The following is a 27,368-nucleotide window of genomic DNA, read 5'->3' on the forward strand; positions in this document are numbered from 1 at the left end:
CGCAGGGAACCTCATTTTCCACCTCTGGTTTTCCACCAGCACATGTTGGTCCGTTGTATCCTGGTTCCTTCACCACCATCCTCTTCACCCCAAGAAGGAAGGAATTCTGGAGTCAAATGCCCACAGGAAGCCATTGAGGTCTGAGTTGTGCTGGTTTTACCAGCTTCTTTATCTGGTCCCTGGAACTTCCACAAGCACATGTGTGACACCTTTGACTATGAATGAAAAGTTGACACTGTTCCTACAACCTACTCTGTTGCATACATAATGGACACAAAAGGTAAGGGTCACCAGTTCTCCTTTCTCCTGCAGGACTCCGGGCATGAGGCTTTCCTAAACGGGAACTGCTCCTTTGGAGACCCAGTGTCCACTGATGGATCAATTTATTTATTTATCTATTTAATTATTTATTCATTTTGGCAGCTTTTGCATGTGATGGTGCTGCTTTGGGAAAGTTCATGGCTCAAGGTGCCAATGAGGAGCATTTGCTCAGAGCAACAGCTGTAGGTCAAGCTTCTGTTGGAGCTCCTAAGTTCCCTACTTGGTTCTCCTGCAGCTCAGGAGACTGTTGATAAACCACATTTCCACTACTACTTTTCTTCAGAAAAGTGTTGACACAGAGGGTATCCAGAGCTTGGATATTGGTCAAGTCACTGTTGTCTTCTCCAATGCCAACCAAGCCCCACTGTACAATGTTGTCCATTGTTTACGGTTAATTAAGCCATTAACCATATGGTTAATTACAGAATCACAGAATATTCTGAGCTGGAATTGATCCACAAGGATCATCAAGTCCAACCCTCAGCCCTGAACAGGACCGTCCCTGTGAGTCGCACCATGTGCCTGAGCATGTCCAAATACTCCTGGAGCTCTGGCAGCCTTGGTGCTGTGCCCACTGCCCTGTGGAGCCTGTTCAGTGCCCAACCACTCTCTAGGGGAAGAACCTTTCCCTGAGATCCAACCTGACCCTGCCCTGACACAGATCAAACCATTCCCTTGGGTCCCATCCCTGGTCTCCACAGAGTCAGTTTTTATGGTTAATTACCGTATAAACCTACAATAATTAACCTAATTGGGGTGACAGTGCTCTCTGAAACAAGGTGAGTTAGTTCAGGACTGACAAGGGGACTCCAGAGGGAGTGTGAACCTTGATCCTATGAACACTGGTCCCGAGCTCCCGCAGGTGCTTCAGCGGAGGCAGAGGTGCACAGAACTCCTTCACAAGCCCACTGCAGCAGCCAGTCAGGGCGGGAGGGAGAGAAGTCGTGGCACTGTTAGGGGGGGCTGCAGAGCCAGCTCTGGCCATTGTGTTTGAGTAAGGGCTGTGCAAACAGCACTACGTGCTGAGCAGAGGGTGCCGTTGCCATTTCTTGTTGTCAGAGGTTCAGAGGGACAGATTTGGGTCCAGAGTCTATGTGTGTGAGGAGAGCTGTGACTCATCAGAGACACATTAGGGGCTGGAGCCTCAGAGCACTGTATTGTGGTCTCAGGAGACTGAGTGGGTGCCCCTTGTAGAGCTCTGGAGTGGGAAGAGAAGACTGAGGTGAATGTGGTGAGGAAGAGGAGTACATCCAGCTCATTTCCTTCCCACACATTTGAGCCCAGACACTCTGCCCCTGCACCATCTCTTTGGCTGCCTTGTTTCCTTCCTCACACCCTGTCACATCTGATGTCCTTTCTCATCTTGCTTCTGGGTCTGAAGAGCTCTTGTCTCTTCCCATGGGGTCCGAGAGCATGTTTTTCACAGAGGGACCAGAGTCCCACAGAAAACCAAGGAGCTGAAGAAGGTGGGGATGGAGTCCCTCCTGTGCTGTGGGTTTGGACGAGGATGTTTTACCAAGGGCAAGGGTACTCCTGTTTGCACTTCTAAAGACTGGTGACTGTGGTTCACTGAGGGGGATGGGGTGCACTGTGGTTGCATGTGAAGGTACATCCCCCACCCCAACATGGAACAGTTTTGTAAGTGGTCCAAATACCAGATCTTTGCAGATGTTAAAACATCCCCTCCTCCAAAAATGTCGTCCGAGGCTGTGGCAGAGGGGCTGGGATAGGTGTGTTTGCTGAGCAAGCAGCCACTGTTTGCACAGATGGGATTTATTGGGCTATAGGTGGATTGAACTTTGTTCCGGGAATCACCTGTTACAACTTTTGCTCCCCTCACCTCTGCTGCCTTGGCTTTGGATCTTTTTCTCTGCTGTGGGCCAAGGGAATGACCCTCCTCTGGACCATTTATCATAAATGTTGGAATGATTGGGGTTGGAAGGGACCTTAAAGCTGATCCAGTTCCACCCCCCCTGCCACAGGCAAGGACACCTTCCACTAGACCAGGCTGATCCAAGCCACATCCAACCTGGCCTTGAACACTTCAAGGGATGTGGTATCTGCAGTTTCCCTGGGCTAAACTTTATGTCTGTCTTTGCTGCTTCCTGACACTTATTCTCTGTATCTTCTGCAATACCCCAACCCAGGGCAGCTGACAGGACTCCTGTCCCACCAGGCAGGGAAAAATGGAATAGAAACTGCTGCAAAAAGTCCCTGAGAGTCTCCTGCCACATGACATGAGGATCTATCTCCTCCACCCCTCAGTTGATCCCATCTTTGAAAAGGCAATTTCTGAGTAAGGAGAATGCAGGTCCAGGTTGAGAAGAAGTAAGGAGATGAGGAACTGAGCCCCAGGAGAGAGAGACTAGAGCACTTCAAGATGTTTGATATTGCAAGAGTAGAAGGGGGAAGCCATAGACCTGGTTTAAAGTGATTTAGGATGAAATACAGATATGAGGTTAGATCACAAGGAGTGGAAGAGCTCTGCTGGTGTGTGTGTAGCTGCAGTGGTTTCCACCAGACCTGGATGGTCTGAAGACCATCTCTGGAGGATGATCTATGGGCTCCTATGCGCAGTAGCTCCTGGGGGGGGGTTGGCATGATGCCCCACACAACAATCCCTGTCACCCCAGGGAGTGGATATCACTGTCCAGAGATCTTTGGGCCTTCTTCGGGAGCAACTTCTTTCCAGATGTTCCTCAGCCAGTCTGGGAGCATTTTTTTTTTAAGCAACTGACAGCAGGACATGGTGCATAAGGTCTTTTTCCATCTTTACTTTGCTCCTTAACCTTAGCTAATCTTACAAACTATGATCTTCTAGATCTCCCCTGCTTTCCCTTTTACCATCAAAGTGTCTGAGTGGGAGATGCATGAACATGAGAGTTTGATAAGTGTGAACTGGGTAAAGGCTGAATTAAAAAAAAAAAAAAGAAAAAAAAAAGAGGGATCTTTCCTCAAACTGGGAACCAATCTTGCCATGTGTTAGAGTTCAAAGAACAGTTCTAGATCAAACTGTATGAGCAGAAGGAGCTGCAGTTCCTGGAAAAGAGGGCTCTGTCTTGTGCACAAAATGCTGGAGTTTGCTTCTTGGCTCAGCACCCTGTTGATGAAGACTGCAGATGCAGGAAAGTGACTTTACCAGACTCAGAATCCCACTGAAATCCTTCAGGAGATGATGTCCAATGTTTGGGTTGGGGTACTGCTCCCTGGTTTGTCCCCTCAAGCCAAGACCCTGAGTGCTAGGAGTGGAGGAGCTGGCACAGGAGGTGGCCACAGTCCCAAACTCAAGGTTTCGTGGGGGGAATGTCTCTGCCATGAGACTCTGGCCATGGCACATCCTCTGTGTTCCCCCACACACACACCCCCACACCCCTTTCTACCTCCGCGTCTTCTATTTTTAAGCAGTCACCTGTGACCAGAAGAAATTGCACTGTGGCTTCTGGACAAATGAGTAGGCAGTACTTTGGCATTTGTGGACACAGTGGAGTTAACCGCAAACTGCTCTAGGTGCCCATGTCTCTCCTTAAAATCAGGACAGCTCGACTTGCAGTCAGATAATCCTTTAACTCAGCTTGGATTGCTGATGACAGGAATAACCTCCTCTGGCCACCAGACAAGTGAGTGCCCTTTACCAGGTCCATGAAATACTGCATGTTACCTCTGCTATAATTATCATCTGAAGGTGTCAACACCCTGGGATAAGAGAGGCAGCCTAGATGTAACTTTTAGAGGGCTAAACCATAGCAAGATGCTCCTTTCTTTTGCCTTCCCCAATTTATTAAGTCCTCTGTCACAACCGGAGCCTGTAAGTGCTGCTAATAGAAATCTTATGAGTAAAAAGCTGATTTTTCTTTTGATGTAGACCTTTCCCCTGAGAAGCTGTTTGCTGCTGTGCTCTGAAAATCTGTGCATCATGAAAATCTAGCATTCCGCATGGTAGATGAGGAAGGAGACAAAGCTTGGCAGCCTCAGCTTCCCTGCTGTCATTACACAAGTTGGATGACCTTGATGAAAGCACCTGGTCATTTTTAGGGGATTTCCCACCTCAAAAGGAATGTGCAAAAGGAACAAATATCTTGCTTGTAACAGGATCTCCACAAAGCCTTTCCCGCTGTTTGTTCATGTTATGTCTCCATGGCACATTCATAGAAGATGGTGTTGATGTCAGCTTGGGGCTGTGGGACTCCTGCAAGAGCCAGGACGTAGTAGAAAGATTTGGTTTGATGGAAAAATCCTACTATTGCATCCAAAATAATTGTTGTGCAGGATAAAGTGACCTGTAAATGGATTGAAGTATGGGATCAAAGCCCTACAAGAGAGTTGGTGCCTTTTCTATTCCCTGATCTGACCAGGAGATTGCTTAGTGTTCTTGCCTATGTGCCAGGGTATTGAAAGGGCTGCTGTCTCCCAAAGGAAGCACCCCAGCCTGATCCTTTTCTATCACAGCCTTCACCCGAGGTGAGCAGGATAGGCCCCTGGGACAACAGCTGGGCTCACCACAAAGTCCAGATCCCCCGGGGAAGGTGGAGGTGAAAAGGCAGGTCTGAGGTTGTGGTGGGGTCTGGGGACAATGACAGGGTTGGACACAGCCTGGGGAGCACCAGGCAGGCCTATGGTCTGGCTGAGAAGTCTGCCTGTGGCTTGTGGTGGGGACCATCAGGGCCGTGGCAAGGCAGGGGCAGAGTTATGGTGAAGCTGGGGACCAGTGCTCCCCCAGCATTTGTCTGTCAGAAGCTGATGGGCTGAGCATGAATGGGCTCCTGGAAGATTGTTGATGGAGGTCCCCAGTGGGGCTGAAAATTAAGGAAGATGGGATTGTAAGAGCTGATGATGCCTTCAGGTAAGGGATATCTCTTACACAGCTGGCCAGTGTTTCTCCAAGGCTTGTTCTCTCTCTGCCCTCAGCACATGGTCCTGGCACACTCTGGCTGTGGTGTCAGTCCAGATTCTACCAGGTAGAGGAGTGGCAGGACTCAGTGCCTGCGGTGGTTGCCCCTGGCAGACGCAGGTGATGGGAGGAGAGTGTTGATGATCAGAGGGGTGCAAGGTGGAAGGGCAAAACCTCCGATGAAGGGGAGAACAACAGATGTCAGCTCAGGTCTAGCAAGGCTGTGGACAAGTGGACTGAGCCCTCAGTCCCTGCCAGTGACTAGACTCCCCAGAGGAGTTCATTTTCCCTTTCTATTGCAATTCAAAGGGAATTCCAGTGAGATGAAGCCATTTCTACCCATACAGCACCCTTACCTAGGACATAACTGATAATTGCTGATCACTGATCATTGTACAGCAAGGGTTCGTTGCTCCCCAGAGAGGTTGTGAACTCTCCATCCCTGGACGTGTCTAAGACCAGGTTGGATGGGATTTGGAGCAACCTGGGCTAGTGGAAAGTGTCCCTGTCCATGGCAGGGGATGGGAACTTGATGAGCTGTAAATTCCCTTCCAGGCTAAACCATTCTGGGATTCTATGATTACACCTACAAAGTGCAGCCACATCCCTCCATCTTATGCAACTTTTAGCAAAGTATCTGGAGCAAGAATTTTTTCTTGTTCCTTCCTTATTCTTGTAACACTTTTCAGGAGCAGTTAGGTCACATCACTCTTTAGCTGGGCTCTGCCATCACATTCTGGGAGAGGGCTGCTGTATCCCACTAGTCACGCCACCCTAGAACTCCCTCCCAGATACCAACCCCAGCCAGACCTGTGCCCTGAAGCCCCAACACCTCTGCCTAAGTTTTCTACTCCATTATCCCTGCAGCTGGAAATGCAAGTGAGGATTAAAATGCCACAGGAGTCTAAAAAGCCCTCAGGAGGGGGTTTGAAATCTGCTCAACTTTGCCTTTTGCTCTCCTCTCTCTTGTCCTACCAGACCTCTTAGCAGACCCAAGACTTTTATTATTTTCACATTGCAAAACAGTAATTACTGGAAAGGACAAGGTGGTTTGAGAGCCAGGGTCCAGTGGTGCCTCAAGGCTGTGCCAGGACTGGGTGTCCAGGGAATCAGGGTGGGAGGAGCCATTCCCCTCTGATTTTATCTTGATGGGAACATCTTGACCAGGGACCAGGAAACAAAGTCCTCTGTCACTTAGGAGTGAGAGGAGGCACTGAGAGGTCAGGCCTGCTTATGGGTTCCTCAGAGATTCCTGGGCAGGGCAGGTTTTTCACCCATGGTATGGTGCTCACCAGTTTGGACCCTCCCAGGTCCTGGATCTAGTATTTACTCACAGGTGTCATACTCTGCTCTTGACCTCCAAAGGGTGAGATGTTTGCATGGTTCGTGACTGCTGCATGGTCAGATCTGTCATTGAAAATCACAAGAGCAGAACGAAAATTAATTTAACTAGAGTTCAAAGGGTCTCTGTTCTTCTGAAGCCTTATTTCCATTAATTCCCTTTAATGCTGCTTTAAAATTACAGAGTGGAAGGGAATGTTGGCCAACAAATTTTTTGATGGTTTCAGAACAACTACTGTTAATCAGCAGGGAATTGTATTGGTTGTAAGAATGTATAAATGGGAGGGTGGCTTCAACCAGGAGCCATGTAACAGCGTGTAGTTGAGGTGACAGAATAAAAATTAGCTATTGTGAGGCTCCCCACAAGGACAGGGGCTTGGAATTAATGATTACCATGAATTAACTAACTAGAAAGGCGCTGAACAGCAAGTGGTAAGAGTTCAGCATGACCCACTGGTAAGCTGACCCTTTTTCCCTTTCATTTAATGCCCAAATCTCATTTCTGAATAGTGCAGCTCCCTAAGAGCTCCAGCCCCTGGGTGCAGTGGTGGGTGGCTGTGCCAGCACAGCTGGGCTGTCTGTAGGCTGTGCAGGGCAATGAGAGGTTCAGTCCCTGCTCTCTGGGCCAGACCCAGCAGTCAAACCTGCTTCAACAGCCTGCCAGCGCTGCCAGCCCAGGGATTTGTAGTGCTGGCCCTGCTCCGGAAAGCTGGTTCACAAGTTTTCCCTTCTTGGTATCTCCCCTTGCTTTCTCCTTTTGTGTGCTTTTGTCTGCTGGCCTCTGCTGCCTGCTCCACCAGCAGTTCTGTGCTGAACAGCTCCTGAAGAGTTTCTGTTGGTCCACCCAAATCAAGAGCATTAGCAGCAGACATAGAGCTGCTCTCCTGGCTGCATCTGCTAGGACCTTCATTATACTGGACAGTGCTGTCCTCCTGCTCCTTTGGCACCCAGCTGGTGCCCCTTATGGTGGTGGGCTGGTAGTGGCTCAGCCCCAGGTTCAACTTGTGCTTCTTCACTCTTCCTCCCCTCTCACTACAAGGTCTTGGTCAGCTCCACCACCACCGTGTCTGTCCCCATCCTGGTGTCCTGTGCTCTGTGATTGCAGGGGAATGTCCCTGCTTACTCTCCTGTGCTCCTTCATCCCTGGATCTGTTCATGGTGGTTCTTGTGAGCCACAACTCCCTTCCCCCTGGAAATAAGCCACCTTTCCTCCTGTTTTCATGCAGCCACAATTCTAGGATGATATGGCATTTTGTTGTGAGGACATGCCCTAATGTAATCTGTCTGGTATGCCCCACGGAGCTGGATAAAACCATTCTGTGGACAGAAGAATTGTGCAATTGCCAGTTGTGTGCCCTGACAAAGGGACCTGGGAGTCCTGTGAGAGAGGAGCTGGCTGTGCTGTGATCCTTCATTAGAAGGAATGGCACTAATTGCATATCCAAGAGGGTGAGTTCTGCATGGACCACTGGTTGGCAGAGCAGAAACCACTGCTGACTTCAGCAAGAGGACTGGGGAGTTAGAGGGGGCCTGCTTGGGAAAGGAGGTCAAGAAAATCTGTTTCCTCAACAACGCTGGACCAGTTGGTGTTTGCTGGAAGGGGGATGTGCAGAGGGGGGATGGGGGGTGGTGGCACTGTCCTGCAGACCTGCTGTGCGAGGCAGAGGGTCAAGCTACTGGTACTTGGCTGTTGAGTTGACATTAGTTTCCAAACTAAGAATGCAAATCTGTAATGGTATGGCATAATAAGCAGCTCTTGACAAGAGGTCACATTTTGTAGCTGAGCTTAGTGTTCCCAGCTGGGAAGAGCAGCTAAGGGTTGACAGAGAGCTCCTTGTTTGCCCTGGGCGGTTTAGAAATTAGGCAATACTTAGAAGCAATGCTTAGAAGCAAATATTGATTCAAACAACATCAGGTCCAATTCTCCAGTGGCCAGTTCAGCTCATCCCAGGTAGAAAACAGTATTTTGCAACACAGTCAAAACCTGACACTGAGTATTTCTCCTAACCATCAGGGAAAAGGGTTTGTGGCATTTCCTGAAAAATAAACCAAAGACAGTGACTCTGGAGTTGGAACACAGTCCCAAAAGTGACCCATAACTCCAAATAGGGGTTGAAAGCCTGTTTCTGGAAAGTCACCCACAGCTCTCCAGGTATCTGTCAGGCCTTGAGAGCCACAGGGACTGCCAAGTTGGTCCCAGTCAGCCAAGGCCATGCTCTCAGAGCTGGCACTCCCACACTGTGGCGTACAGCTGCTGCAAGCGCCATACTGACTGGGTTCCAGGGGACAAGTGACTCCCTCTTCCAGGAGAGACTTGGCATCAGGCAAGAGGGCTGGAATTTCCCCCAGGTTCTTAAAATGGCCAGGTAAACCAGCTGTGCAGAAGCCCCTTGACTTTTCCCTGTTCCTCCTGGGTACCTCAACACTGAATCAGGAATAGTTTGGCTTTGAAAGGACCTTAAATCTCATCTTTTTCCAAACCCCTGCCATGGGCAGGGACACCTTCCACTAGCCCAGGTTGCTCCAAGCCCCGTCCAACCTGGTCTTGGACACTCACAGGGGTGAGGCAGCCACAGCTTCTCTGGACAATCTGTGTCAGGGCCTTCCTACCCTCACAGGGAACAATTTGTTCCCAATATCCCATCTAACCCTTCCCTCTGGCAGTGCAAAGCCATTCCCCCTTGTCCTCTCACTCCATGCCTTGTCCAAAGTCCCTCTCCAGCTCTCTTGGAGCACCTTTAGGTGCTGGAAAGGGTTCTAAGATCTCTCTGGAGCTTTCTCCTTTCCTGCCACCCAACCTTTCTCCACAGATGGGATATGGAGCCCTCTGACCAGCTTTGAGGTTCTCCTCAGGACTGACTGTAACAGACCCATGTGTGGTTTCCACTGGGGACCCCAGAACTGGACCCAGGTGCTCCCCGTCGGGTCTCACCAGAGCAGTATCACCTCCCCTGAGCTGCTGCCCACACTGCTTTGGTTGCAGCCCAGGAGACACCTGCCTTTCTGGGCTGCAGTTGCGCAGTGACAGCTTGTGTCCAGTTTGTCACCCACCCCTGAGTCCTCCTCCACAGGGTTGCTCTCAGTCCGTTCACCACCCAACATCGCTGTCTCTTGAGATGGGCACCCTTGCCAGTTGAATGCCAATCTCAGTCTTGTGTCCCACCCTGGACTGTTGACAGAGGAGCAGGGAAGATGATCTGGGAAAATGGATTCCCATCAGGCTACTCTTCCTGGCTTCACCTTCACGTGACATGTGGGGCTGGGACAGGACAAAAAATTGAGCCCAGCTTTTGTCATTGACCATGCTGACATGCTTGTCATGGGCAAAAGCTCCAGCCTTCTCCAAGCCACAAAACAGCAATTGCCATTTCTAGAGGGAAAGAAGTCAACTCTCTAGAGAAGTCCAAACTCCTGATGGGTGTATATTGCCCAGGGAGTCCCTGGTGGTCTAGTGGTTAAGGACGCGGCGCTGTCACTGCCGAGGCCCGGGTTTGATTCCTGGTCAGGGCCACTCCCCAGGCAGATGGAGCTCGTTAGCCCTGTAAGGCAATCCATCTACATCCTGAGGACCTCGCTGCCACCATCCAAGCTCGCTTGGCCCCGGCAGATGAACCTCAGGATTAAAGGGTGGGCTCAGTTCTGCGCACACTGTGTCTCACCTAAAAAATCCAATGCGCAGGCTGGAAGGTGGAAAGACCTTCCTTGTTTCTTTGTTTGCGAAGACTGGCCATTACATTACATATATTTTCCTCTACCCTTAGCCTGCCCCTATCTGTATACACAATTGTTTCCTTTATTTCTTCTTCCTTTCTGTTTTCAGTGCTTTTTCTCCTCAGTCTCTCAAGGCGAGCTGGGTCTTCGTTACACAACTGGCAGTCTGGTGAGACCTGGGAATAACAGCATTAGCTCCAAAAGCCTCTACTGCAGGACATGGGCACTTTTACGGAAATAACTCATCCAAAGAGTCGGGTGACATGCCTGTGCTGGTGTGATGCCTTGATCACAACTTTCCCTCTACCTGGTTGATGTTTTCCACATGCACACACACAACCAGAGCTCAGCTCCAGCCTCCATTCAGCTGCACTGGCTCCAGGATGAGCTCACTGTGACAAAGCCAAGCCCTCTCCCACACAACCGTGTCAGCTCCAACTTTATCCCAGCCCAGCTATAACAAACGTCCTCTCCTTAGCACACAACCAGAACTCCAGTCCAGCCTTGTCTCAACCACAAACCACAGTGCACACGTGGGCTTTGCAGTAATGAGGGAGATGTGGAAATAAACAGTATTATTTTACCTTCTGTTTTACTTGGTGTTGTTCTTTCTCTGGGGTTCTTTTGCGTTTATGAGTCACCAGTGACCTGTGGTTGGGCAGAGGTTGTGTTAATATGTATTTCTTCATCAGTCATGTAATTTTTAGCAGCATCCTCTTTTGGAAAACAGAAAAGTGGGGATGTGTAGTGTTGCAATGCAACGAATTTTGGATGTGTAACAATAATTCAGGTCATTTCATGAAGATAGGCACTACAGAAGGGTTGGTGTTTTCTGGATAACAGGGACAAAGTCTGAGGGACACCATATTAGCTCTATCCTTTCTGGTAAAGAATTTCCATCGTTGCTAAGAATTGGCCCTTGCTGATCAGTCTCAGCTTAGTCAGCCAGATGTAAATAAATGTGCCTTTTCTAACACAAAATTTGACAAAGTAGCTCTCTGATAGATGTTCAGGGAGGAAGTTGAATGCACCACAAAGTTTGTCCCTCCTGGACTCCAAAAGGAAGGTCTTTTGCAGCTGGAAGCCATACAGAATACTTTGTCCTTTCTTTCCAAGGCTTACCTTGATGGCAGCAGCTTGGAGGCCTATTGGGTCTTTTGGAGATAAAGGTCTGAGCCTTCAGCTCAGGTGGCCTAGAGGACACATAACCAATCTGCTGTGCTTCTGCCATGGGGTATTTCCAAAGCAAGTTGTGTGTTGGAAGAGTTTCTTCTCCATAGGCTGGAGCAGCAGATCTTGGCCACAGGAGACAAAGCCGCCAAAGGAGCAGCCACAAGATGGGTGGGTGCACAGCAGGAGAATGGAATCCATCCCGGAGAAAGGTAGGATTTGATAGCACCAAAAGGAGGTGCTAGAAGCAGCTCTGTAGGTGGCTGGTGACATTCCAAATGACTAGTGACATCTGGAAATCTAGGAGGTTAATGGAGGACAAGAGGCAAACACTGCAATCCAAGTGTCTTCCTTCGCCCCTGGATTTGCTCCAGTGTCATCTGGGAGAGCAAGGGGAAGAGATGTGGAGTGAAAACCACCCATTACATCAGCACAGTGTGCACTGGGATGCAGGTGAGATTTGAGAAGGCAGACAGGAGTAGTGGGTGGTCCATGTAAAAAGGTTTGGGAGTCATGTGCAGAAGGCAGGATAGTTTGGGCTCTTCCAGTAACTGTTCTTCTGTTGTTTGAATAGATCCTTTATGTTTTGCAAGCTTTCTTCTTCATCTTTCCCCTTCATCTGTTGTGTGGCAAAAATACATTACCCTGTATGAATAGCACTGTAACTGCTTAGCTTGTGGAGTCAAGATATCCAAAGATTTTCACCACTATGTGCCCAGATATCTTTGATGCTTCAGAGTCACTGCAATTTCTAGGTTCTCTCAAGATATCTGTTAGGAGAGGCATTTTGGAACAAATCAGCAAAAAGTTGTGGAAGAACGTGTGGGACAGCTTTCTCAAGTATGGAAGAACTAATGCCTTTTCTTACAGATGGGAATGTTGCTAAGGCTACCCTGAGTGAGAAAAGGATTGGTGAGACCCGCAGGAAGCTGGGGGAGGATTTCAGTGGCATCTACCAGTCTCAGCAGAGGATGACCTTGGAAGGCCACAGCTTGCTGGAGTAAATATGGACAGCAGATCTTTTTTAAAAGGGAAGAATCTGAGGTGGGAGAAAGTCAGTCCCCTCCACAGCTGCAGTGTGTTTGGAGACACTCTGGACACAAGTACTGCCCTTCTGGGAAAGCAGGGGATGAAGGAATGAGAAATAGGAACTATCCATGCTGAGGGAACTGCTACAGATGATGTGGAATAACCAGTGTCTATGAGTGCCTCTCTCTCAGGCTCAAGCAGGGCATGCTTCCGGTGCCACAGTGGGGGCGGTCATTGCCTGAGGGTCTCCAGCAGCCCCCTTTTCTGGGTCACCTTGTAGAACCATATCGTCTCTCCAAGGAAGGTTGGTGCTCTTGAGAGCAAACCTGGGAGCTGGGCCTCCAACAGCACTCTTGTAGCTTGTGTTGGGTGGGCATGGTGGGTTAACCAGTCCCAGCAGTTGTCTAGAGGGCTGGTGTGGTCTCAGACTGTGTGTCAAAGTCAGTCTGAAGCTGATCCTCCACCTTGCAGCAAAGATGGGGACCCTGAAGCTAGGACAGCATCACCTTCATCAACCAAACCATGCCCCGGTGGTCCTGGCTGCAGGGAGACAGGTCAGGAGCAACACAATTGGATGGAGAGGGTTTGCAGAGGAAGGGGGAGGGGTGACTCCTAATCTCCATATTTCTTCCCTGGTTCATCCCAAAAATTTACTAAAGGTGCAGTGTGATGCTTCCTTCTTGCTGCAGGGCACTTAACTAGTTGACAGTATGTCACTGTGCAGGTCACTGCCATTGGCTTGCTTTCTTATTCTGTGCAAGGAGCCAGAATCATGTGTAGGAATCATTTCCTGCCTTTCAACTCCTCTGCCATTGCCAAGAGCATACAAGAGAGCAGGAAGGCACTCGGTACTTTGAGCCAAAGGGCCGTGGACACCACAGCAGCAGTTACTGGCAAACTCACAAAACCCAGGGCTGGATCCAGCAGGGACTTTCTGAGATTAGTTCTGGGCAAGGCAGGGGGTGGGCAACACAAAGAAAATAGCCCCTCCTGCAGTGTTTCAGCCCTGAGGGGAATTCAAATGTCACAACTTGGGAATTTTCCATCTGAAGCCCCTTGTAAAATGCAAAGCGCCTTGCCGTGCTCTGACTCCTGCCAACGGAAGGGTTCAGTGCCAAAGTGAAAGGCTTCCTAAAAATGGGCTGATCTCGGGAGGGGGGAGATTTAGGAGCTATTGAGAAACAAGGAAAGACAAACAGCGTTAGGTCATTGTTTCTGCAAACACAGCCAAGGCTGTTTCTCTATAAAAGAGAGAGAAAGCAGTTCCAGAGCCATTACAGACTTAGAGGGGACAGTCTGTGACCAAGGCTGCTGCTCCCCCTCCTCAGCACCCGACTTCTGCTCAAGTATGAAACTCGTACTCTCCACCGTGCTGTCCTTCGGGATAGTGGGTAAGTGTCTGCCGAAAGCAGTGCTTGGGGAAAGGAAGTCAAAATCATCTCGGACCCGGGCTTCTCCCTAGACAAGGCTTCTTTAGAATTGCAGCACGTACGAGACCCAGGCAGCTGTTAGGTAAAAGCCAGGACATAAAGCAGTGTTTGCTTTGGATACTGTGGATCTGTAAACGAGGATAGTATTTTGAGTGTTAATGACAGCAGCTTTCTCCTCGGACAGCCCGTGGGGGCTGTAGGGAGGGTTGCAACTCCCCGCAGCGAGCTACCAGGCAAAGAGGAGGGATGATCGACACCCACCACGGCGGAGGGGACTCCTCGGGAGAGGCTCCGCACTCCTGGTGTCACAGGGAGAAGGGAAGAATCCTCCTCCAGCCAACTGCCGTGCCGGAAGAGGAGCACGGGTTCAGCCATGGGGGAGAAAATACTGCAAGACCCAACAAGGCTGCACGTGTGCTGGGTTAAACCTGAAGATAGTGACACTAAATTTGAGCTTAAATAATGAAAGAATCCCTGTGCTTTCCCCTCTGCTCCTACGGGACTGTCCTTCTGCTGTGGCTGCACTTTGGTTCCTGTGTGTTTTGTGCCAAAATTGTGCTGATGCAAGGCTGACTCTGCTTGGAGTGATTCTGTCCTCTCTCTGCTCACATCTCTGGCAGGCAGTGTGCAGGTAGCCACAAGCAAGGAGGCTACTGCTGTCTACACCTGACCTGTAAAATGAAATAGGGATCTCCTTCTGGGAGTAAGCAGCAGGTCTCTTCTGACCCCCTGTAAAGTGTGGTGGGGATCAATGTCCTCTGGTGGAAATTGCTCCCCGTGCCACTGGCACTGGAAAGTCTTTGAGTGCCTTTTCTGAGTAGTAGCACACAAGGTTGTTTTGTAATGGACCCTCTTCCTTCCCTGAATGGAAGGAGACAAGAGGTGGCTCAGGAGCCCTGAAACAGTGGCTAAGGTACTCAGGCTCCCATTACTCTCCCAATGTGATCAGCCCAGCTGGGCTGACTCCCTCAGGAGGTCCCCATCCAGCCTCTGCCTTGGGCAGGATGGTTGCCAACATTAGATTAAGGTGACCCTGGCCAAGACTTGAAAAAAATAAATGATGGCAGCAGGAATTAAGGTTAAGGATTGGTGACCAAATTCAGCACCTCCACTGGGAGAAGGGGAGCTATCTGCTGGCAGGGTTATGGCTCAAAAATCAAGTACAAAGATGAAATTTCAGAAGTGAAAGATAAAAGGGAAAGGGCATGGGTTAATCTGAGATGTTTGAATGAAATGTGCCGTCGGGGGTTTGGAGGGAGTGCACTGCGCTCTTCGAATCTCTTGATCTGCACAGCCCTGCTGGGAAGGGGCAGAGTTAAAGTCAGCACAGTCTGGCCACGTCCTTGAACTACAAGTTTCTAGCATTTCTGGGATTCAGGTTGCTGGAGAAGGTGTGAGTCTTGTGTCCACCTGAGGTCTTTGCTGTGCTCAGCTCTCCCAGAATAGCCACTCAGCTGTATTTATTCGTTGGGGGACTTGTAGAAGGACTGTGGTGGTGCTGTGGCATCTCTGTTTGTGGATGCAGTGGGGGAGGTGAAATATAAAGAGGCAGGTAAATATATCAGATCATTCAGCTACCAAGGGGGTGAGAGTGGCAGTGTTCTGCACACAGCCTGGCCAGGTCAGAGTTGCTCTCCCTCTGAGGTTATTTGCAAAAACACTGTTTCAGTGTCTGCCTTTGCTCTCCATTTTTGCAAAGGCTTAAGCTTAATTTCTTCTACTTGTGTGGATTTGTTCTCCTCAAGCAGATGTTGCTGTGAACCCAGGCTGTTTGAATCACAATTGTCCAGGGACAGGAATGATCCTCTCAGACATTCCTGATGGTGCATACATAAGGCAAGGAAGAAAGAAAGGACCTTCCTGCATGACTTAGAAGGTGTGCGAGGGAAATCCTACACCTCGCCATCACCCAAGGCCGTGACAGCAGGGAACCAGAAACCTTGTATTCACAGAGATACTGTTTCTCTCCGATCAGCACCTTTCCACCTCTCTCAGACTACTTATTTCTGGTTCTTCCTACAGCTCTGTGTTTTGCTGCTCCCCCGAAGACAAACATCAAGTGGTGCACAATATCTTCAGCAGAAGAGAACAAATGCAATATCCTGAGGGACCACATGCAACAAGACAACTTTGCATTGAGTTGTCTGCAGAAAGCAACATACCTCGACTGTATAAAAGCCATCTCGGTGAGTGGGCTGCAAATAGCTGTGCTGGACACTGAGGATGTTTCAGCAGCCTGTTACACCCAGAGATGGAGTACTATTTCAGTCACTGGTTGTTACCTGTGATCCCCCTGTAGAAAAGGAGTCATCCACAAGGATCCAGGTGAGACTCTGGGAAGCATTTTTCCTGCTCTTGGTTAATTGATGAAATCTCTTTGTTGTTTAGAATAACGAAGCAGATGCCATTAGCTTGGATGGAGGTCAAGTTTTTGAGGCAGGCCTTGCCCCCTACAAGCTGAAGCCCATTGCTGCCGAGGTCTATGAACACAGTGAAGGTACATTTTCATGCAATGTTTTTAAGCCAAGTGGTAAAATGAGAATGAAAAGGTCATTCTTTCCCTGCAGAGCTCCCACATTATTTCGGTTGGGGGTCCAAAATATTGCCCCTGGCTTACAGATCTCAGAGGGGATCTCACTGAGGCAAGAAGTGCAATCAATACCCATAAAAAAGAAGAGAAGCATAAAAAGTGCTCTGCACAGTTCCTTCTGATAGCAGTTAGGTCCATATCTCCATTCCTACTCATTCACTGTACAGCATTTCAGAAGAGACTTGCCAGGGGAGATTTGCCAAAAAGCCTTGTTGAAGCTGCTTACAAAACTATAGCATATCTGATGTCTGTCCTTTGGCAAAGCACATTGAGTGTGGCAGTATTTTCAGGTCACTCTCTATTAGTTGAAATGTACAGCATTGCTTCAATACTGGCAGTGTAGCTCACCCCTAAGAAAATAAGAAAACCCGACCATTCAAACAAATTGCTAGTTATATGGAAATGCAGCACTCTGTTCCCTGGAAAAGGGGGTTTACCAGGATTTGAAGTGTCTCCAAGTCCTGTTTTCTCCTTGCTTTATTGCTTTTTCCTGCACTGCAGGCTCCACTACTAGCTACTACGCTGTGGCTGTCGTGAAAAAGGGAACAGACTTCACAATAAATGAATTGAGAGGAAAGACCTCCTGCCACACAGGCCTGGGCAGATCTGCTGGCTGGAACATCCCAATTGGGATCCTCACCCACCGCGGGGACATTGAGTGGGATGGCAAAGACTCAGGCTCCATTGAGCAAGGTGAGGTGGGAGGGGCTGATCAGTGGTGGGAATCAAGCCAGGGGTGGTGTTACAGTGAACGGGATGTCATCCAATCTTCTGTGGGGGTCCAGAGGTGGCTCACAGGGCACTGACATTCCTTGTGCATTCCCTCCCTTCCCATCCTTCTAAAAGTGAATTTCTAACTCACTATTGCTCCTTTCTTACCCACAGCCGTGGCCAATTTTTTCTCTGCCAGCTGTGTTCCCGGTGTCACCACTGAACCCAAACTGTACCGTCAGTGCAAGGGGGACTCCAAAACCAAAATGTCCCGCACAGGACCTTATTCTGGATATTCTGGAGCTTTTCAGTGAGTGAAAGTTATTTGTCCTTTGGGGAAATATTCTAGCCCCAACACATGGAAGTTCTCATTAAAGCAGGGAGGGCTGTGCTGTAATCAGGGGTCCTGAGAAGACTGAATTATTTCTCTGTCATTACCAATTCTTCCCTGCCAGCATAGCTTTTTTTGGTAGAAGACTTCTTCTCTATGGCTGCAGTTTGTGCCAAAAATAATTTGCTGAAACAGGAGATAAAAAACTACAGTGTCTCTTTTTTTAAGTTCTCTTCTGTTCCTCCCCACTGCAGCTGTCTGAAAGAAGGAAAAGGAGAGGTGGCTTTTGTGAAACACACAACTGTTCAAGGTAAGCCTGCAAGATCTCTTTTTTCTCCTCTTTCTAGTCCAACCTCTTGCTACCACTCCATCCTGTAATTCGTCTCCACTGTGCAGCTTTCATTCCTCCCCATGTTAGCCCAAAACCTCTTCTTTTATCTCTTAAAACATGTTTTGCACATTCTGGACTAATCCGTCCTTGTTAATGAGCAACAGGATTATGGTGGGTCCACTTCTTCTTCTCTGAGGTTCTTCTTCGTAGATGGAAAACCTGTTTGGTGCCATATCTCAGAGCCAGCTGTAACGTGAGCAACTGAACTGGTCACCCATCCCTCCAGGAGGGATTTTGGAGGGAAGTCAACCCACAGCCAGAGTTCACTGACACTGTATTTCTTGGAGATGGAGGATGGCCTTGCATGTCCAAAACCTGCAGTGAGCTCAGTGGAGGGTCACCAAGGCTGTCATGGGGCAGGGACAACTACTCCGTGAGGAAATGCTCTGTGGGGGAAGCTTGGTCAGCCTAGGGACCAGACACAAGCGGAATTTTTTTCCCCTTGAGGACAAGGAAATAACGGGACAGGTTTCCCAGGAAAACTGCGCACTCTCCATCCTTGAAGGGTTTGAAGATCCACCGGGATCTGCCCCTGGTCTACCCCTGCCTTGAGCAGGGGCTTGGACCAGAGATCTTCAGAGGTCCCTTCCCACCTGAATTCTAATGTAACCTTGTGACATCAGTCCTGGGCTTTTTTTACAACCCATTAGTTACCTAATGGCCTTCACAGAACATGTGCAGCTCCTGATCTGTTCAATTCATTTGTATGGTTTTGTAAACCTGTTTGTATCCATTTGCACATAAATCCTCTTACTGTTGGGTTAGTCATGACAAAGGCAGAGATGATCTCTCCTCCCTAGACATTGCTTTTCTACAACCACCATGACCCCAGTCCCATTGCAACCCATCTCCTGCAAAGAAGTTTCCCCTGAGCTCCAGCAGAAACAAATTAATTACAAAGCTTCCCCAGACAGGTTTTTTTGTTTTTTTGTTCTATTTTCATGGTGATGCAACTTGTGGCTCCTCCATTCCTCCAGAAAATGCCCCAAATGAGAAGGAGGAGTACGAGCTTCTGTGTCTGGATGGCACCCGCCAGCCTGTGGACAACTACAAAGCCTGTCACTGGGCCAGGGTTCCTGCCCACGCTGTGGTGGCTCGAGATGACAACAAGGTCAATGACATCTGGAACTTCCTCTCCAAAGCACAGGTATCACTGAGCTCTCCTTTCCTTCCCACAGCATCCACTCTTCTGTCCTCTGGCTTTGATTGCTCTCTCCAGCTTTCCAAGAGTTTTGGTTACGGTCATTTGCTGATTATTTTTCCTCTGTGGCAGGAAAAATTTGGTGTGGGCACAACCAGCACCTTCCACCTCTTTGGGCCACCTGGCAAGAAGGACCCAGCCCTCAAAGACTTGCTTTTCAAAGACTCTGCAGTTCAGCTGAAGCAGATCCCATCGTTGATGGATGCCCAGCTCTACCTGGGCTTTGAGTATTACAGTGCCATCCAGAGCCTTCAGAAAGGTAGACAGGGCATGAAACACCAAAGTCATGTTAGTGTGTGGAAATGCTGGCATTGGCAAATATGTCTGGGCAAAAGGAACGTGATTTTTTCACACATAGATTTATCGTCTGCAAAATATTTCCCCTGTAATCACATAATATTCACAAACATCACTTGCAAAAGGAATTTGTTGAGTCCAAACCCAAAATAACATCATCACCACTCTGACAAAGACAGAAAATTTGCACACACTGCACACCACTTATTCAGTTGGTGGTAGCAATTGGGTGTGGTCAAAACTGCTCAGAAAAGCCATTGCTGGATGCAAAAAGAAGGAACATCCTGGGACACCAGCTTCAGCACTAGAACTCGAGGGAAACAGTGTCCTTTATTTCCACCAAACTCATCAAGCATTTACAGTGTCCATTTTTTCCACCAAACTCATCAAGCATTTACTGATGTCTTTCTGAAAGTCAAACATCCCACAAGTGATCTCCAAAGCCCACTTAGAATGTACAGTACAATTTAAAGTACTTCACTTCTGTGAAGCGGCATTTACGGACTTCACATAACATCAGAGCAGATTATTCAAAGGTTGTTCCACAGAAGCGTTACTAGGTTGTTATTTCCCAGCTCGGTCTGGTCTTAGTCTCGTGGTCATTGTCTGGGCTGTGAGGAGTGGAGAAATGTGAGATATATTATAGGCAGCAATACCAAGTATTATAATGCATGGGGGTTTAGTGGCCATGGTGTTTTAGCTAACAGAAATCTGCCTGAATGGCCTGTGTTATGTAGAAATTTGCCTTTCTGATCTGTAAGTTGATTTTTTATTATCCTTGAGCTTACAAATCACCCTTTCTACTCTATGCCAGCTAATTAAACAGGAACATCTTGCCCCGAGTAGCAGCGGGTCAGTGTGTATAGGCGGTTTCGTGGCTGAGTCCCACACACCCAGGAAGGGGCCCGTTTGCTTCGCAGGGCTCTGGGCTTATCCTGGCTTTCCCTTGGCTTTCCAGACCGCCTGACCCCCAGCCGCAGAGGGAACAAGACCCAGTGGTGTGCAATAGGCAGGGATGAGAAGAAGAAGTGTGATGTCTGGAGCGTGATGAGCAACGGGGAGGTGGAATGCATCGTGGCAGAAGACACCAAGGAATGCATCATGAAGATCATGGTATGGTGCTTTTTTTCCCCCTTTTCTTCTCACTGTGAACTTTCCAGCTGCTTCTTTAACAACCTGATCTCTGAGGAGCCCTGGCCTGGGGACACACAGTGTTCCATTACCATTGCAGAAAGGTGAAGCTGATGCCATCAGCCTGGACGGAGGCTTTGTCTACACTGCCGGCATGTGTGGTTTGGTGCCAGTGGTGGCAGAGAGCTATGAGGGTAAGCACAGCCCCTTCTGTCTCTCAGGGCCCAGGTGGTGGGGAATGGGTTGGTGCCAAAGTGCTAGGTTTATTCTGGAATCTAGAACACAGCCTCTGATCTGCATCCTGCAGAAAAAACATGAGGCAACTCTGCTCAGCGCTTGTCTCGTCTTTCCATTAGGTGGGGGGAGAGCAGGCATGAATGGTCGGGAACACGGCAACCTCCAACTCCTCTCTTCTTTGTTTTAATCCTGTTCACATCTTTCCCCTACCCTTTAGCACTGGTCTCAGTAAAACTAGTTGTTTTAACTCGGAGGAGCTGCTGGAGGCTGTGCTTTGTTCTTTTAATGCACAAGATGTTCCTGAAAAAGTCACTTCTAGAATGAAGTTTCTCTAGAAATTAGTGAGCTTGAACTTTTTTTGAGGTTTGAGATCTCTTTTCTTTTATATCTTCTTCTTTTCCTCTCCCACAGAGAACCACTGCAGCGAATCAGAAGAAGAACCAGGTAATTACTGCCAACAGGAGGACAAAAAACAGTCCTGAGATATATAAGTAGTAAAATATATGCAGTCATGAGTGGGGAACAAATGGCTCTCCACACAAAGAGCCATGGTGTCCAATGCAGATATTAAAATTTTGGGAAAGAGGTTTAACAGTCTGGGCCTGCAAGGAGGTACCAAGGCAAAGCAAAAAGTAACAGAAGAGATTTGTGTGGTCACACCACAGCAGTGTCAGGGCTTGAACAGGGAAAGAGGGCCTGGGTTGTAGCATTAGGGAATTAGTCTTTCTAGGAATGGGAAGGGGGAGAGGAGAGAAGGCTTTTGTCCTTTGCTAAGGAGAAAATAAGAAATCAGGAGGGGATAAGAAATCCTCAGGTATGTCTTGCTGCAGCCTTCTGATATACCCAAGTATCAGAGTTTTCAAGGGCAGGGAAATATCGGGGATAATAATTTCTCAGGAGCATGGTAGAAGTAGATGCATCACATCCACAAACACTTCCATTGTTGCTGCCTGGCCAATAATTTATAAGTGCAAAGTATTTCTGCTGCACTGTTCATAGATGCTCTTTCCCAAGAGAAGCCTCCTTAAGGATCACAGTGGGATCCTTGGGTCAGGCCTTCGTTCTCATCTACTTTATCCTCTGAAAGCAACCTACTTTGCTGTGGCTGTTGTGAAGAAATCTGACAGAGATATCACCTGGAACAACCTGCAGGGTAAGAAGTCATGCCACACCGCCGTGGGGAGAACCGCTGGCTGGAACATCCCAATGGGCCTGATTCACAACAGGACAGGGAACTGCAACTTCGGTGAGTCCAGTTTGGCACCCGTTTCTTCCAGCTGGGAATCTGCTCAAAAAAATGTTTTCCCTTCCTTCATCTGGTCTTCAAAGTTTCTCGTGCCTCAAGGATTCCCACTTGGAGGTGGGAAATGGAGAAGGCTCTGTTATTTAAGGTTTCACTGAGCAAAATTTTAGACTCTTGCTTCAGAGTAAGATACAGCACATCAGCTGCCTTGGGGGCCTTTGCTTTCTTTTCCCATCTCTCCCCTTCCCTTTGCAGCAACCCAACCAAGAGGTATTCTCAAGAATGGAATATGGGCTGCCCTGGTACTTGTGCATGTGTGGAGTCGGGTAAAGGATGAAACTCAGGAGGGAGGGGGAGGGCTGAGAATAGGGGAAGAAAGCTGATCTTCTTTCAAGACACTTAAAGGGACTGATCTGACTGCCTGAGAATTCACTGAGAATTATGGTCCAACAAAAATAATTTGGAAATATTATCGACTAAGGCAAAGTAAACAGAATTATTAAATAGAAATCTCTAACCAAAAGAAGATATTTGTGTTAATAAGTTTTATTCTCAGCCTCTCCATCCTCCTGCATGCCTTTCCCACTGTCCCTTGTCCCCCCAGAGCTCTGGGATTGCTGCCAAGTGCAGCTCTGCCGACCCAAAAAGGTTGTGCAGGCTTGGGCTGGCTCTGTGTGAGCTGGGAAAGATTTGCAGGAAAAACATTCTTCTTTTTACAGCAAGATAGTGCCAATTGCACTTAAGCCTTAGGCCCTGTTTCCTTGTAGAATCACAGAATCACAGAATGGCTTGGGTTGGAAGGGACCCTAAAGACCATCCAGTTCCACCCCCTGCCATGGGCAGGGACATCTTCCACTACCCCAGGTTGCTCCAAGCCCTGTCCAACCTGGCCTTGAACACTTTCAGGGATGAGGCAGCCACAGCTTCTCTGGGCAACAATACAAATAATTATCAATAATAACAAGACATAAGTTTCACAGCGAAAACTAGATGCATGTGATTTGCTGCCCACTGAGTCATGCTACTTCTCCCAGCCTATTTCCATCTCCCAGTAACCAGTGACAGAAACTCAGGCATTTAACTTAGGTTATTAAAACAAAATCTAACTTTCCAGTGCAGGACAAGTTAATTTTCCCTATTCCTGCCTTCAGATGAATACTTCAGCCAGGGCTGTGCTCCCGGATCTCCTCCCACCTCCCGCCTCTGCCAGCTTTGCAAGGGTTCGGGGGGGGTTCCACCGGAGAAGTGCGTTGCCAGCAGCCACGAGCAGTACTATGGATACACTGGAGCTTTACGGTGAGTGCTGGAAACACTCAGGCTGCCTCTGGCTAATCCCAGACATTATGGGTGGATCACAGCTGGAGCACAGCTTCATGTTGACACTAATTTGCTGACCTCCTCTTTTTCTCCATTCCATCACGACTGTAATATTATACATATGCGACATGTTTTGTCTTTGCTTCCTGAAAAATGGTGCAAAAATCTGTAAATTCTGTAAATGTCCTGATGCCCCAGGCAAACCGTGAGAGACACAAGACCTCCTACAATGGCAGCAGTGCTCCACTTTTAATATGAATAAGGAGTGTAAAATGCTTCAGATACCTTTAAAATACTCACAGCAGAGCTCCTAGACCTGGCTGTCCTCAGAGATTAATTGTACAAAATAAGACACAGGTCTAAATCAAATCTGTGGGAAAGGGCCAGGACTCAAGCACCCACATCACTGGCCTCTCTTTCTACTTCCCAGGTGCCTGGTGGAGCAGGGGGATGTGGCCTTTATTAAGCATTCTATCGTTGAGGAGAACACTGATGGTACGTGGTTATTGCACAGCTCATGACAGGGCTGCTTTCCCCTTCTGCCTTATTGCTCAGGTGTTGTGGGGCTGATGTTCTCCTACACAAGATCTCTGAATCTCCAAACCCTTTCTCTTTAAAGGCAAAAGTAAAGAAAGCTGGGCCAAAGATCTGAAAATGGACCAATTTGAGTTGCTGTGCACTGATGGGCAACGGGCAAATGTCATGGACTACAGGAGGTGCAACCTGGCCAAAGTTCCCACCCACGCTGTGGTGACACGCCCTGAAAAAGCAAGACAAGTCCGTGAGATGCTGGAGAAACAGGAGGTTTGTAGTGCTGGGAGTGGGAGAAATGCCCTGGGGTTGCCCTTATGCTCTGATTTTCCCCAAGTCAGAGTAACATGGAAGATTTTACCTGGTATGGGGAGACAGCCTGGTCCCTTATCCTTGCCCTTTCTCCATCGCTCCCAAACTGCTCTTTCTCCTTTGCCACCTTAGCAAATACACCTTTAGGGAACAGCTGGATGGACATAGTAGCTGCTGCTGTCACACTATACTTGTGTGACATGAGTTTATCGCCTCCTTTCCTCACTCTGCTCTTGCTGGTGAGTTTCAGAAACTTCTCTGGGGTGCCTGATCTTTGCCACAGCTTGGTCAGGTTCAGCCTCCACAGCAGCCCCCTGCACACATACAGTTCTCCAGCCACTGGGGCCAACATAAGTGGGTTAAACCATCTCTGTTTGATACTGCAAACATTATTATTTGCCCCATCCAGGCTCTGCTTGAGAGGCCCTTGGGAAGTCAGTTCCTTTTGCTCCCACCTCACAACTAAGGCATGGGACCTGCTGGCAGAACCTGCTGATGGGCTCTGGATGTTAAAATGGGGGAAAAAATGTGCCCACTAGTGACAGATCCCTTCTCTAAACACAGGGACAGAAAATACACTACTAAATTTCTGCAGCCTGGCTTGGGGTTCCCCGGGATGATGGTGAAGAACCAGAACCAAGAGTTAGGCTTGCATGAGCTTAATCTTGCCAGTTTTCTACTTCTCTCCTCTTTGTGCCTTTATTTCAGAGACTGTTTGGAGCAAAAGGAATCAAGAATAAGGATTTCAATATGTTTGCATATGAAACCAAGGATCTTCTGTTTAAAGACTTGACCAAGTGCCTGGTGAAGCTCCGTGATGGAATAACATACAAGGAGTTCCTCGGAGATCAATACTATGCTTCACTTGCCAGCCTCAACACCTGCAATCCATCAGGTAACAGCCCAAGGGGAATTCCCTGAATTGCAGTTCTTAGCTCCCAGGCACAGGCAGTTTCTTCTGGGACTGTCCATTTAATGCCTTTTAAGCAAAATGAGGATAACTCAGGAGGATGCTACTATGCTTTTCTCCAAGGCCCTTGGGTGAACTGAGAACAGACTTAAAATCTGCTACTCTGGCAGCAACGTGAATAAAAGATTTTTCCTCACCTTTAGAAAATGCACAGTTTGAGAAATGGCACAAAGAACCCACCTGGACCCATCAGTGCAGGCTCAGAGTGATCTGCCCTTTTTTTGGTGGCATACCATGAATTTCCAAGTGATGACATTGTTGGCATGGCTAGATGTGTGCTGCTGGGACCAGAGTGTTTAAAGGCAGTATCTGAACTTCTCCTCATCCTTTCTTTTTCCAGATCTTCTCCAGGTGTGCACCTTCCTTGAGGACAAATAGTGAGATGGGAAGGATTCCTCGCTGGAGGGGGAGAAAACCTCAATATATGACTCCTCTTGTGCCCTCAGCACCAAACACTGAGGGCCCTCTGCCTTCACTGCTTTCTCTGCCCTCCCTCATCACTCTGAAAGTGGCTCCTTGGGACTTTACAGTTCTCTGCTGCCATCACAGCAAAAAAATAAAATCTCAAATCTAAACAGGCATCCTGAGATTTTTTTAAATGGTCCTTAAACCCATTCCTTCCACAGCACCTCTTGCTGTAGGACAGATACCAATGTGTCACATCTGTTGCTGCCCATTAGAGAAATTTCTTTCAACATTTGCCAAAGCAAAATGGATTAAATATGTCTTAGAGCCCAAATAACAGTTGTTTTGTGCTCTCTTTTGTGCTTTCACTTTGCCCAGGTTATCCCATTATCTCCCCAGCAGATGACAGTTCCCTGGTGTGGCTGCAGCACAGGAAGAGGGAAAGTGTTTATGTCAGGGAAGCTGAAGGCTAGAGAATGGAAAAACAAACAAACAAACAAAACCAAACCACAAAATAATACAGTGCTTGTAAGATGGGAGGTGTGAATAGAACTACTCTGTCTCATATCTCAGCTGTCTGTGTCTGAGTCACTTCCACCTGGCAGGACTCTTAAAACATCTAAACGTATTGACAGGGACAGTGCAGGCTTAGGATTCCTTTCTGGAAAAAGTCTAGAACTTACTCAGAAACGTGTGTGTTTTGGAAGTCTGTTCGATGTGCTGCTGACATGAAAACAAACATGTAGGGTTCTTTATTCTGACTCTGATCCACGGTGAAAATAAAAACAGATCTGCTGAGGCTCTCTGCTTCAGAGGAGCAGTTTGGTGTCAACCAGCAGATTCCAGCCCTGTTGTCATGGCAGACACAGAGGAGCTGCTGAGGGAACAGAGATGCTGAGAGCTCCTGGCCTTGAGGGAATGAATATTTTGATGATTTCTGGATGCATATGGTATGTGTGGTGAGAAGTCCACCAGCCTGACTGAAGGTCCCCTTGGATGACAGAAACTTAGGGTGTGATGGGAAAGGGTGAAATGTAGTCCCTCACATTTATGTAGGATGAAGTACACTGGGCAAGTGGCTCTTTTAACCAGTTCTTCAAACGAGGAACTTTTAACTAGTTCTTCAAAACTCTAAGTTGCTTCTACAGCTCACTATGGCTGCACTTAGAAATAGATCCCTAAGAGAAGGGAAATCATTTGTGTTCTGTATCAAGTGTAATCCTTTGTCCCATAAGTAAAAGGCATGGATAAAAGGAACCTCAGTAGAGGATCCCTCAGGTGGAAAGGTACCTCTGGGGTTCTCCAGTCCGACCTCCTGCTCAAAGAAAGGAGTCAACCAGGTTGCTCAGGGCTTGACCTCCATAACTGTAGTAGTTTTCCATCTAGGTCTTCTCTGGTAACCAGGTTGTAACCAAGGAACCAAGGCCACGTTCCCAGTCTTCCATATGATTTTTACGTAAGCAAGGGTATAAAGAAGAAGGGAGCAGAAGCCCTCGTTCTTTTTCTTCCGGCTGACTGAAAGCAAAGGTTCTCTGCTGTCATTCTGCCCAGGTGAAGGAGTGAGGCCTAGTGCGCCTGGTTGGCCTTGAGAAGCGGATAGTGCTGGTGGTTGTTGGTGGGGTTCTCTGCTGTCTTGAGGAAAGTATCTGGTTTTGTCCCTTTTTCCCTTTTCCCCTTTTCCTTTTCTTTGTCCCCCTGTGCTGGCACTGCTGAGGCACCTCCAGGGCTGTGTCCAGTTCTGGGCCCCTCAGCTCAGGAATGACATTGAGGAGCGTGTCCAGAGAAGGGAATGGAGCTGGGGAAGGGACTGG

At 48.3% G+C, this 27,368-nt stretch overlaps 1 protein-coding gene across 1 annotated transcript in view; it reads left to right on the forward strand.

Moving 5' to 3' along the window:
• The first annotated feature begins 13,513 nt into the window (after positions 1-13,513).
• LOC114054850 (ovotransferrin-like) overlaps positions 13,514-27,368 on the forward strand; it is a 21,076-nt gene continuing 7,221 nt past the window's right edge. Inside the window, exons 1-17 of the mRNA XM_027878393.1 lie at positions 13,514-13,851; positions 15,913-16,076; positions 16,279-16,387; positions 16,982-17,173; positions 17,366-17,501; positions 17,777-17,832; positions 18,891-19,060; positions 19,187-19,373; positions 20,370-20,524; positions 20,643-20,736; positions 21,191-21,223; positions 21,867-22,025; positions 23,174-23,318; positions 23,770-23,834; positions 23,959-24,143; positions 24,891-25,077; positions 25,493-25,529. Of these exons, the coding sequence (XP_027734194.1) occupies positions 13,809-13,851; positions 15,913-16,076; positions 16,279-16,387; positions 16,982-17,173; positions 17,366-17,501; positions 17,777-17,832; positions 18,891-19,060; positions 19,187-19,373; positions 20,370-20,524; positions 20,643-20,736; positions 21,191-21,223; positions 21,867-22,025; positions 23,174-23,318; positions 23,770-23,834; positions 23,959-24,143; positions 24,891-25,077; positions 25,493-25,529 (2,117 nt within the window). The 5' untranslated portion in view covers positions 13,514-13,808. The remainder of the gene's footprint in view (positions 13,852-15,912; positions 16,077-16,278; positions 16,388-16,981; positions 17,174-17,365; positions 17,502-17,776; positions 17,833-18,890; positions 19,061-19,186; positions 19,374-20,369; positions 20,525-20,642; positions 20,737-21,190; positions 21,224-21,866; positions 22,026-23,173; positions 23,319-23,769; positions 23,835-23,958; positions 24,144-24,890; positions 25,078-25,492; positions 25,530-27,368) is intronic.

The sequence above is a fragment of the Empidonax traillii genome, unplaced genomic scaffold (assembly GCF_003031625.1).
Source record: "Empidonax traillii isolate 1590-97213 ecotype Southwest subspecies unplaced genomic scaffold, ASM303162v1 scaffold40:size2234952, whole genome shotgun sequence".
Classification (NCBI taxonomy): domain Eukaryota; kingdom Metazoa; phylum Chordata; class Aves; order Passeriformes; family Tyrannidae; genus Empidonax; species Empidonax traillii.